Consider the following 12,083-nt stretch of genomic DNA (forward strand, 5'->3'; position numbering starts at 1 on the left):
CAAACTACCATCTCCCGTACGCAAGTATCCGTGGTCGTCTGAATCCAGGCCCGGGAGAACTGTAGCAGTCGGCCTCCGACCCTGACATCCTCCAGGGGGAGGCCCGCCCCATCAGCCTACTGTCTGGTTTGGCTGTTGGACGCTTGTTTGCCCAAGACTTCCTGGGTGGTCCCTTTCTCTGAGACTGCTGTCTCTTAGCTGAGGACTGTTTCTTTGTCTCTTGCGCCCGAAAGGACCGAGACGGCCACTGTCTTCTGGTCGTAGAGGTAGACGGTAATTCTGCCGACCCTGGTGTAGCCAGAGATGCCATAATCTCATCTAAACCTGGACCAAAACGCACCTTACCTGTGAATGGCAAGGATTCTAACGCTTTCTTGGGCCCTGTAGGACCAGGGTTTCAACCATATGGTAATACGGGCTGCCACTGAGTTAGCCGACACTCTCGATGCCATTATACCCGCATCGATGCCTGCTTCCCCCAAGTATACAGAAGCCTCCTGTATCTGACCCAGCAAAAACCTTTGTTCTCTTGTTGGGTCTACAATCATCTCAGCCAAAGCTTTGGTCCAATCTTCCATTGCTTTAGCCACCCAGGCTATCGACATGGATGGTCTGGTAATTGCCCCTGACAGGGAAAAAATCATCTTGAGATAATTATCCAATCTCCTATCCACATTGTCCTTTAGGGAACATGCCGTAGGGATAGGCAATGTAATGGTCCTAACCACTCTAGTAATATGAGCGTCTATTGTGGGGGGAACCTCCCATTTGCTACACGCTCCCGGTGCAAATGGGTACCTAGCAGCAATCTTTTTAGTAGACGAAAAAGACTTGCAAGGGGTCTCTCATGCCTCAGAAAAAAGATTTGTTAGCTGCCCTGAGTGTGGAAAATAATCTTTTGCCAGTGTCTGATGACACTGGCAAAAGTTCTGTAGATGCTGGTAGGACCTCCTTCTCCTGTATATTGAGGACAGACCTCACTGCCCTCACCATGGCAGGAACATCCACCAAGGATTGGTAATTATCATTCAATCAGCCTGACTCAGAAACCTGAGCCTCCTCTTCTGATGAATCAACCGGGTGTGATTCTGGAGGAGACATATGATGACTCTTATGCCCTCTTTTTTTAGGCCCTTGAGGGGAGGTCCAAACCCCTTGACTGGGGCCTCCCGCCCCAGGCCAAACAACATTCATAGGGGGTATCCCCATAGGGAGAACGCGTTGTGGGAATCCCATAGCCTGAGGTAACTCCATAGCTGGAGTCCGCCCCTCTGCAACTTGTTTATTAGGGACGACAGTGCCTCTGGAGTGACAGCCACCCAAGAAGGTTCCGTCGCTGTTACAGGATTTGCAGTAGTAACAGACCCACAAGGCACCTGTTTACTGCAATTTTTACAGAACCCTTCTAGATTCATATCCTGTTCTGATACGCCTGTAGCACAGAACTTACAAAACACCAGCACTGAAGCACTTAGGACCTCATTCAGAGTCGGTCGAAGCGGCCGGACGGTCATACGGGAAAAGGGACCGGATATGCAAATGATTCCCTCGCAAGTTGCGTCCCTAAGTTCGGATCGGTAGCTGGCCGACCAAGGGGATAAAAAATACGCCCCCTTCTCGTACGCATTGCACGTCATCTCCGGGCATATAAGGATTAATCGAGACCATCGGGAACCATCGGAACTTAAGGTTGACCATACCCTCTCTTAAGCTCTACGATCATGTCAGTGTAAAAACCTCCCATGTCACATGTGCCATGACGCTACTTTGTTAATTATGCACTCCCATAAACTGTATGCACTCCCATAAAACACCGTTCGCATAATTAGGCACGCCTGCGTTCGGATCTCCACTCCCCCGTTTTCAAGCACCTTCCCCTGTTACCACCCACAAACGCTTCAATCTGTCACTCAAACTACCGACCTGGCTGTGTTCAAGGAGAGAGAAATTTCTGATCGTAGTGGCTAGTTTGCGCACGCATTGCGAACTTTACGCATGCGCAGTATAGCAAACATCGGTGGCGTACGACCGTGCGGCCGCTCTGACCGACTCTGAATGAGGTCCTTAGTTCTTTATCAACTGACATAATTGAAAGAACAATGCAATACAAAGTAATTTGTCTTTTTACTATGAGTGACGCACCCTACCTTCAAAAGGACAAGGGGAAGCACAGGAATAGTAATACCTGACAGTTTATGAAACACAGGCAGTGTACATACAACAGCTGGCACACAGTCACATTCAATGCATAAAAGATGCGCAACTGCGTCAGCAATGTGTACTCAATCAATTAAACCAACCCCCGGTGGGGGACGGCAGGATATAGAGTATGCTATATACCAAACCCAAGGGAGAGGTATACAGAGAAACTGACCCAAACCTCTGAGAACTCTGCTGCAGCCGCTGAGCAAATGCTAAACTGCGCGCTTCTCATGCACGAGGAGGTAATTTATATGAGACACTGGAATCCTTTAGCCGGAAGTTAGCGTCTGGGGGGGAGGAGTGGCCGGGGGAGCGCCAATCTCCCCTAAGCTGCGTCTATTGATGGCCGTGTACGCTGCACTACAAAGTGGCAAGACGCCGACCAGTGCGCACTAGTGCGTCCTGCTACCCATCCCCGGCAACAGTCAATAAGGCCCCGACCGCCGTGGTGAGGAATCGTCTGTGTTACGAGTACAACTCTCACAGGCAGTGGCCTGTGATGCGTCTCAACACCCAAGGCTGGGGACTGTTCGCACGATTCCCCGAGGGGAATCCTTACCTGACAAAACCATTTGCCCGACCGCAGTCCAGGACCTCAGCGTCTTCCAGCCGCCAGCTAAGCCATGCTGAGGCCGGCCGAAAACACTCAGGGCAATACAGCGAACTGGTGTATCGGCCATCGATGGAGGTAGATGGCGTTGCAGTATAGCATCCAACCTGGCACCATTACCGCTAAACTCATGAAGTCTCATAACTTTAAGGTAAGAAAACATAAAAGGTAAGAAAACATAAAAGAAAGCTAAGGACTGCTTAGCAGTCCCACTGTATAACAGATGCGTCTTGTCGCGCACCAAATGAAAAACTGAATGCCTGTGGCTGGGGGCGGGGGATATAGGGAGGAGGACCAGTGCATGCTGGGAGCTCCAAAGCTTTGCTGTTTGGTGCAATGGACGTGGTTCAACTATATATCCCAAGGTAATTCCTGTGGACCCTATGGAACCCGAAGAAGAAATGAAGGAGGATTTGAGAAAGAGTGGATTTTGAAGGGGAAGAGAAATGGCACAGGGGGACATATCTACAAAGTGCAGCAGAAAAACAGTAGGATATGTATGCTGCTTCCTTTTCTGACTCTTATGATGCGTATCCACTTCCTGACTGTGAAACAAGAGCACGATTACGACATTGTAATCATGCTGTAGTTTCACAGTCTGTGATGTGCCTACACTGAACATTCAGTCGTTCAGTGTAGGCACATCCATCATCCCCGTACATGCTGAACCTGACGTGATCGTCAGGTTGAGCAGCATGTACGGGCGATGATAGATGTCAAAAACGACCAGCGGGCACACGCATCACTGGTCGTTTTTGACATTTACATGGCCGATTTGCGGACGATTAGCAAACGATTGAACGGTAACGATGTCATTATCGTTCAATCTGCCTTTTTAATCGCCTAGTGGATACGCACCTTTAGGGCCTCATTTATCAATGAGTTTTATCACTCGTAATGGGTGATAAAACTCTTTGTGTATGATAATGGTGCTCCAGCCAATCAGCTCCCAACTGTCATCTGTTTGAAAAATAACAGTTGGGAGCTGACTGGCTGGAGCACCATTTATCATACGCAACGAGTTTTATCACCCGTTGTGAGTGATAAAACTCGTTGATAAATTAATCTGATAGTGTTGTTGAAGAGTGTCCTATAGGACAGAGACTGCTCGAGAAGTGGGGTCAGAGAGGGAGAAACAGGTTTTGGTGATGGCAAGCTGGGGAGAGAGGAAAGTGGGGACACGTGGATAAGGTTTGTAGGATTGTAGGTACGAGAGGAGTGAGAATTTGGAAGGAAGGGCGGTCAGGAGTGCAGCTTGGGGATAAAACAGAGCCAAGTGTTGAATGATATGTCAGGTGAGGAAACAAGATGAGAAGGAGAATGTGGAAGAAAGATTTATGGGTTAGGGGTTTACTGTGGTAAGATTAAATGAGTGAGGGAGATGGGCAGAGGGGGGGAAAAAGAATTGAGGGAAGTGGGGAGAATGGGAAAAACATACTAAGAACTAATGTGAGCCTGAATAGAGGAAACAAGTAAAAGAGGAGAAGGTAGGGGAGTAATCATATATTAAATATAAATAAATCTGAGAGGTTTGATAAAGCAAACCACAATAAGCCACGCTAATGTAAACAATTAAGGTTTAGGGCTGAATTGTATACTCTATGTCCACTGATTCTTTACATTGCTTAATGTTGTTCATACAGAAACTCATCCTTTCATTTGCTCCGAGCACATTTGAGAAGCCTGATTGGAAAGATCTGCACTCAGGCTGAACAACAGGACCATACAGATGACCACAACACACAGGCAGATGATACATTGTTTCTAAATGACTTTGTTAGTCTAATATATTATTTCTTTACCATAAGCATACACAAGGTAACTAATAAAATATCTGGAACCACCTACCCCTGACCATCCATAGGGTAGAAAATTCCCTTGTGACCAGTTATTCCCATTGACGAAGAAAAAACCAGCAATCATAATAAAGATCCACACTGCAAAATTAATTACATTCAGCACATTATTAAATCCAACCGAATTCTTTACTCCCAGGGCCACAATTATTGTCACAATCACTGCAATGACCAGGGCGAGAAGGTCTGGATAGGATTCTTCTCCTTTGCCTGAAAGAATTATAACAGCAGATTAAAAAATACATAGGGAAACTAAAGTGTGCAGACTTTTATGATGTATGGAAACCAAGATGTAAGGAAAATGAGCCTCATATTGTTGAACGCTCTGCTCATTTGATGAAATAATGAAGGATGGTTGTGCCAGCAAAGAGCTTCTTATTATGAGTCACAAGAGTGAGTAATATCATTTGGTGATTCAGACCTTCAGTTTGCAGACACTGTTTCTCTACAGCCCATGTATCATCCCTCTGTACTAAAATGTGCACATTTGCAAACACATACTGATGTCAGAAAATAACTGCTTGCCCTTTTGTCAGCTTCTATTATATATTTTATTACATTTATCTATCGCATTGTGACAGATGACACCAGTTACATGATGAGAGGGATTTTCAGAAAAGCTGAACAACTTAAGTTGGCAGTGACAGCCTGAGTCATTTCATGGTGGGGCAATGAATCATTATTTTAAAAACAGTATTGGTGGACATTTGTGGAACTGGCTCAATGAAAAACGTTAGACGATCAGATGTTTGCTTTCATTTTCCAACCTGTATTAAGTAAGGAAATTAATGACTAAGTGGTCTATTTGCTAAAGGTCTCACCCCTGAAAAACAGAAGTTTTGTGATTTATTTATCACTGCAATTTACTAAAGACTGACTTGATTCCCCGATAGTTGGCATTAGTCATTATTACAAATGGGCTAAAAAGTCCTTGGGATCACTCTCTCATAGCCTATGCTTGCACTTTCACGGCCATGCAGATGAGTGGCCTGCTTGCATATGCACATAAATGTATCGCCTCTAGTAATAAATAGGACCCCCAAACACTGAAACATAGTAGAGAAACTCAGAACTAGCAATTGTAATAATCCAGTGGTAGTGAAATATAGTAAGTGGGGTGCCATTGGTGGGGGTGGGTGGGGGGGGGACTGCCCGGTGGTGTGTCCAATAGGGATACAGGGTCGCTCTATCTGCAGAAAACCTGTTTAAAACAATCTGTACCACCGCAGGGATGGATTACTTCTTTGGCTCCACTCTGCAGTCTAAGGTCTCTCCCTGTCTGTGAGGTCTCATTCTGGGAGCAAGGGACAGCTTGTAAACTACTTGCCACTTTACAAGTGAATCCATGGGTGCCGAGAGGGGGGGGAGCGGGTACAGTTTACCTGGGCCCAGGCTTGCTAGAGGGGCCCGGTAGGGCCCGGGTCCGGCATCGCCCCCCTCCCTCAAAGCAGCTCAGCACACAGCTTGTGCTGTGTTTCAGTGCAAGACTGCTCACGGCTGCTGCAGCTGATAGCGACAACTAGTTTGCAAACTGTCCCTTGCTTAGTAATAAAATTCTAATATTCACATACTTTTTATTCAAGACTAACACCCTCTAGGGGTGGTGAGAACTGACAGGAGATAAAGTGAAAAATAGGTCGACCAATATTTTTTATCACGCCTAACTTACAACAAATGAATAGCCCTGGCCATGTTACAGATAGGCTCTCATCTTAACTTGCTGCTACATACTCCTTCCTACCTGCCTACCCCATCTGTGTCATCCCTGTTTGTCTGCCCTTCCCCTTTATAATGTAAGCTCCTATGAGCAGGGCCCTCTACCCTCTTGTGCTTCTCCTAACTCTACTTTCATCTACTTCTTACTCCCCACTAGGGCACCTAACACTTGGTTGCTTTGCATTGTTGCTTATCTGGGTGTTATGGTCGCGAATGTAGCAATGTATATTATCCATATCCTGTATTGTATGGTACTGTAAGTCAACCTATTTGCCTATGTACTTTGTAAGGCGCTGCAGAACACTTGTGGTGCCATATAAATAAATGATAATAATAATAATAATCGGCTGAAATTTAGGCGTGATAAATCACAATTATCACGACCAAAAAATGTTCAATTGAATAGCGACTAAATTTTATCACAACTAAACACGTTTATCACGGGAAAAAACACTGTGATAAAACAATTGAATCCCCCCCTGAAGCTTAGTGTAGTGAGGAGAGAGTTACAGTGAGTAGAGGTGAGACAGGCTCCCATCACCATCTCCATGTGTGCCCCCCCAGCCATTGACCTCACCGCACGTCACTGATATACGCACACAAACACACACACACTAGTATTGGATCAAAATCTTCTGTTATGTTCTGCTTGCCGATATTGAAGTCTAAATATGTTTAATTTAATTTTGGTCAAGAAAGCAATATGGTAGCTAGTACTTATAGCTTAATGATTGTGTCCTTGAAACGTATATTTACAGGAAAATAAGGTGAAAATGATTTCCATTCCAAGCAGACATAAGCAACAAATAATATGTAACCTGTGGAAAAAAAAACTATGTTTAAAAGTGATGCTAATAAATACAACATTTAGTGTAAATATTATTCAAGTTTCTTGATCATATACAAATGCATTTGTACAGTAGATAACAAATTACCCAATCCATTTAAAGTCCCCACGCTCTCAATCATCCAGTGGCTGATGGTGTGATTTGCAAGGGAATCGAACATGCTACTAAGGGCGCTTGCTCCTGCCGCTGTACCAATAAGATACTCTAGGATTAAATTCCATCCAATGAAGAACGCCACAAATTCACCAACAGTGACATAACTGTATGTGTAGGCAGATCCTGTGGTTTTAGGGACACGCACTCCAAATTCAGCATAGCACACACCTGTGTAGAAAACATAGAGAATTATAGATTAAACCACAAACTTAAAACATAATAAGTAAAATGTTTACATTTATATAAAATGGTACTAAAAAAGACTTTTAACTTACCCTTAATCTTACAGTCATTACATAGTAATAAAGAGCAATATTACATATATATTACTATTATTACTTTTATTGCTTAGTGATAAATTATTGAAAGATTATAATCAAAACTTGACCAATTTATTTTATAGGGTGCTGTACCTTTTTATAGTCTGCAGGTGTCACTGTTACTACCGTCATTTATACATATTTGGCAACAGTGATGTGTTAGTGCTATTAGAAAGCACTACTAACTACAGCAAACATAAGGGACAATGGGCCTGATTCAGACCCACTCACGAGCGGCTGTCCGCTCGCAAGTGGGTCGATGGTGTGCACTGCGCATGCGCACGACGGAGGGAGCTCCGTCGTACGCATGCGCTAGACACTACGAGCGAAGGACTTTCCTTCGCTCGTAGTGTCTGATCAAAGGGGGCGTGCTGTCGATGTTGATTGACAGCACGCCCCCTTTGGTGGGCGTGCCGGGGGCGTGCCTGCCAGACGTAGGCGTTCCCAAGGGAACGCCTACCGTCAGAAGCCGACCCCACTGACATCACTAGTGATGTCAGTGGGAGTGATTTTGGCTCTGATAGAGCAAAAATCACTCCTGGCCTTGCGGTTGAGAAACTCAACCGCAGGCTTCTGCTCACACTGGCGATGGTCGCGATGGTCAAGACCATCGCGACCATCATCCTGCACGCTCGTATAGGCTGTAGGTGGTGACCCACAGCTATATGAGCGTCCAGGAGGACACTCCATAATTACGGAGGTGGGCCCTGATTCAGAGCGAGCGCTCTGGTCAGAGCGTCCGGCTCTGAATCAGGGCCAATATCATAACAGTACTGAAAAATATTTTTTCATTTGCAAAATTCAATTAGATTTTTCTTTGCATGGCACAATCAAAATAATACCTTAAGAACAGATGATATTTGCATTATTGTGCATGTTAAGAACCCCTAAAACAATTTGCTAATGAGAAGAGAAAACTATAAACCACATTAATCTTGATTTTCTACCAGTTCTGTCCTGAAAACAAGACCTGAGCTTTCGCAGGCTAACATGCAATAACTATGTTGCTGGCAATTAGGGTTTATTGTGTTACAGAAATGAATGCAAACCACAAAGTCTCCGTATGGAGTCACTCGTCTTCATTTTCTAATTTGGATCTTGGCAGTAGGGCCTAGAATGAAATTAATCTGTGTGCGGAAGAAGAGTGATCTTGGCATGTAATAAATGATGTTGCTGTAAATTTGTGCACAGCATATGCAATGTCTTTAATTTTCCTTGTACGTCAGCCGAGGGTCATCCAGTGATTGCAATCAACTTGATAAACAGCTGCTTTTCCCAACATGGTGTAATTTATTGACCCACCCTAGTTTAATTTAAGCTGAAAGCTCCAATATATGATACTTATAAGGCAATAAGGGTTAATGATAATGACAAAATTCATATCATGATTATATTTAATAATATAATAGGGAATTATGACAATTCTACTTCTCATTAGCAGTAATGTCGCTGTAACAGCCACAGATAGAGATGGTTTATGTAACTCCTAATCATTGTTGATTTATGCTGTATCTCATCTCCTGGTTGTCTGCATCAGAGGTGCGATGTGAAGTACAGAGCACTGGTAATTGCACAACACTGCAGTAATCTGTACCCACCAGTCCAGCTCTGTATTTTTATTTGTAGGAAATACATTTAAATATCTATTTGGTTGCTATGAATAGTAGCACTTTTTGGTGCAGTGATATGTGCACAATTGCTACCAATTTTCCTAGATGTCCTTCATATATTTTTTAAACTTTTTGGTAAAACTGATTTTTGTATTATCCTAAATTTTTTTTTAATTATGTTTTATTTAAGAGTTATGTGGGAAACAGTGGGGAGGGGGAAGAAACAACACGAACGGTTACAAAATATACAATAAGCAACATTCATAACAGTGAAATACAGATCGAATGATAACATATTCATCATACAGTAACAAAAATAAGGGAATCAAATATACTGTAAATCACAAGTGCACAGTGGTGATCAGATGGGATTGGTATGAAATACCGCCGAACCCACGGAAGACTGGCACCAGTGAAGATATCGACAGCAGCTAAGGTAAGTACTAACTAACCAACAACCCCCCCTAACCCTCCCTTAGGGGTGCCTAACCCCCCCTGTAATTGCCTAAACCTAACCCCCCTCCTTCCCCGCAGCCTAAACCTAAGTCTCCCGGGGGGTGCCTAACCCTAAGTCCCCCCCGGGAGCCCCTAACCTAACCCTCCCCACCCGCGGCTGTCTGCGCCTGGCTTACCTTTGATCGGGATGCCGGGCGTCGGGCTCCCGGCGTAGGTAAAATGACAGGCATCGGAATTTTGACTCCTGTCATTAGACCCCTGCCGGGATTAGACAGTCGGGATGCCGATGGTCGGCATTTAGACCGTCAGCATCGCGACTGCATACCGATCAGACAGTAGGGTTGGTTTTATTAAAACAGTAGCAATAATGGGAAATAATAGCAGAACAATGTGCAGGATACATATAATGAGGGTGGAGGAAGGGGTTGATGAGATGAAAAAAGGAGATAGGAGAGGACAAAGCCGGATTAAAGGTCACATGGGCCTCTGGATTAAAATGTTCAAGGGCCTATACAAAGGGGAGGAACTGTTACCAGTGCTGTATGGGTGTGGCCAGTGCCATAAGCTATCAGCCCCAATGTCTGAATGAGTAGGCCTATGAGAAGTATTTTGGTTACATAGAGCCAGGAACTGGAACTTTACAAAGGATGTACCAAGAGTCCCAGACTTTATGATATTTTTGTAGTGTGTTATTTTGTAAGTTGGTAATATGCTCTATATTTCATATAAACCACACACCATTGAATACCACCGATTACCTAGAAGAGCAAGGAAGGCTTAACATTTTAGAGGAATAAGACTTTTGGTATAACAACACTCTGTATAAAACAAACAAAAAAATACTTTCCTTATAATCTCTTTTCACAGGTGATTCAAATACCACACATTAGAGAAAAAAAAAGAAATGCACATGGTGTAGTGCTGTTATTACAACAACAACAAATAGTTCTTAATAATTCTATATGTCAGCAGAAGTAGTGACTACATCTTAACCACACCAGAGGAAGTTATATATGATGGGGTTGCAGAAGGCAGAAGATTAATAGCATCGGGATCCCAAACACTGCAAGCTGGTACTCCTTCCTTCTATATAAGATCTATGTTCCCAAACAGCAAGGGGCCCCCCACCAACGCATTTCAATCCCCTTAGGGATCGTTTTCATTGACACCAGTCTATCAATTGTTGGCGCTCTTTTTCTTTTTGTACATAGGCTGCTGTCTATTGCGCACTGTGAATTTCCACTTTTTCTTTATTGTATTAACATTTTTCCAGTTACATGCCAATTGTAGTTTAGCATCACAATATAGATGCATGATAAGTTTATCAGTATGCTTATCCACCTGAGGTATTGGTGCGCACAGTAGGAAAGTGGCAAAGGCAAAGTGAACAGTCAGCCCCGTCAAGTGGGAGGTCAGAGAGACACTAGGGGGCAAATCCAACTGGGAGTGCATTTTCCCAAAAACCTTGTGCCGCAGGGTTTTACCTGTAGATGCAAGATTTTTGGTATACAATTGGGTGCGAGATTTTTAATTCTTTTATGAATGCATTTTTTTTCTTGCTGTACCTTCAGAGCAAGTCTACTTTTTCCTAAAATAATTGCTGTTAGGAAAAATTGTCGGGACTTGCTTCAGAGCCCCTAAGACACCCCCTAATGACTAAATAAGCAATTGTAAGTTTCCAATTAGCTTAATTAGTCCAATAATTAATTACATGTCATTATTGGTTGTTAAAACAAAATAATGGCTTCAAACTACCCCAAAATCAACCTTTTCATTTATTATTGCACCCCAAATTTAATTAAAGCAATTATTTAAACAAAAAAAAATGGCCTTATGTTTTTGTTAATTTTATTTTTTATTGACCTAAAATGACCCCAAAATTACTTTTCTCTTATTTTTTTTCTTTTCTATTTGAATCCAAATGAAAAAAAGTTTCTTTTATAATTTTTTTTATATCTTTTTTTTTATTGTACTAAAATTACCTCAAACTTACTTTTTATTTATTTTATTTGTAGTAAATTGAACTAAAAGGGTTTTTTTTAAAACAATTCTTTTATTTCTTTGGAAAGGGGGGGGCAGGCTGGTTTTCCTTTTTTTTAATGTTTGCATGAGTATATTTTTTTATAAAAAAAATTGCTCCCGATTGTTTTTTTTATTAAATTGGATACTGCGGGTATAGGGAGCGGGCATACCCACAATAAATCCAAAATTGTTTGCGAGATCCGCTTTATTTTTTGCGAGCAAAATCTCGTACCCAATTGGATATGCCCCTAGAAGTGGGCAGGAGCCACAGGACCAGCAGACATGGA

At 43.1% G+C, this 12,083-nt stretch overlaps 1 protein-coding gene across 1 annotated transcript in view; it reads right to left on the reverse strand.

Annotated features, from left to right (window-relative positions):
* SLC7A14 (solute carrier family 7 member 14) overlaps positions 1-12,083 on the reverse strand; it is a 60,274-nt gene that overhangs the window by 33,385 nt on the left and 14,806 nt on the right. Inside the window, exons 2-3 of the mRNA XM_088452328.1 lie at positions 7,320-7,556; positions 4,661-4,878 (exon numbers count right to left, since the gene is read on the reverse strand). Of these exons, the coding sequence (XP_088308454.1) occupies positions 4,661-4,878; positions 7,320-7,556 (455 nt within the window). The remainder of the gene's footprint in view (positions 1-4,660; positions 4,879-7,319; positions 7,557-12,083) is intronic.

The sequence above is a fragment of the Taudactylus pleione genome, unplaced genomic scaffold (assembly GCF_031769625.1).
Source record: "Taudactylus pleione unplaced genomic scaffold, aTauple2 ptg000037l, whole genome shotgun sequence".
In the NCBI taxonomy this organism is placed as follows: domain Eukaryota; kingdom Metazoa; phylum Chordata; class Amphibia; order Anura; family Myobatrachidae; genus Taudactylus; species Taudactylus pleione.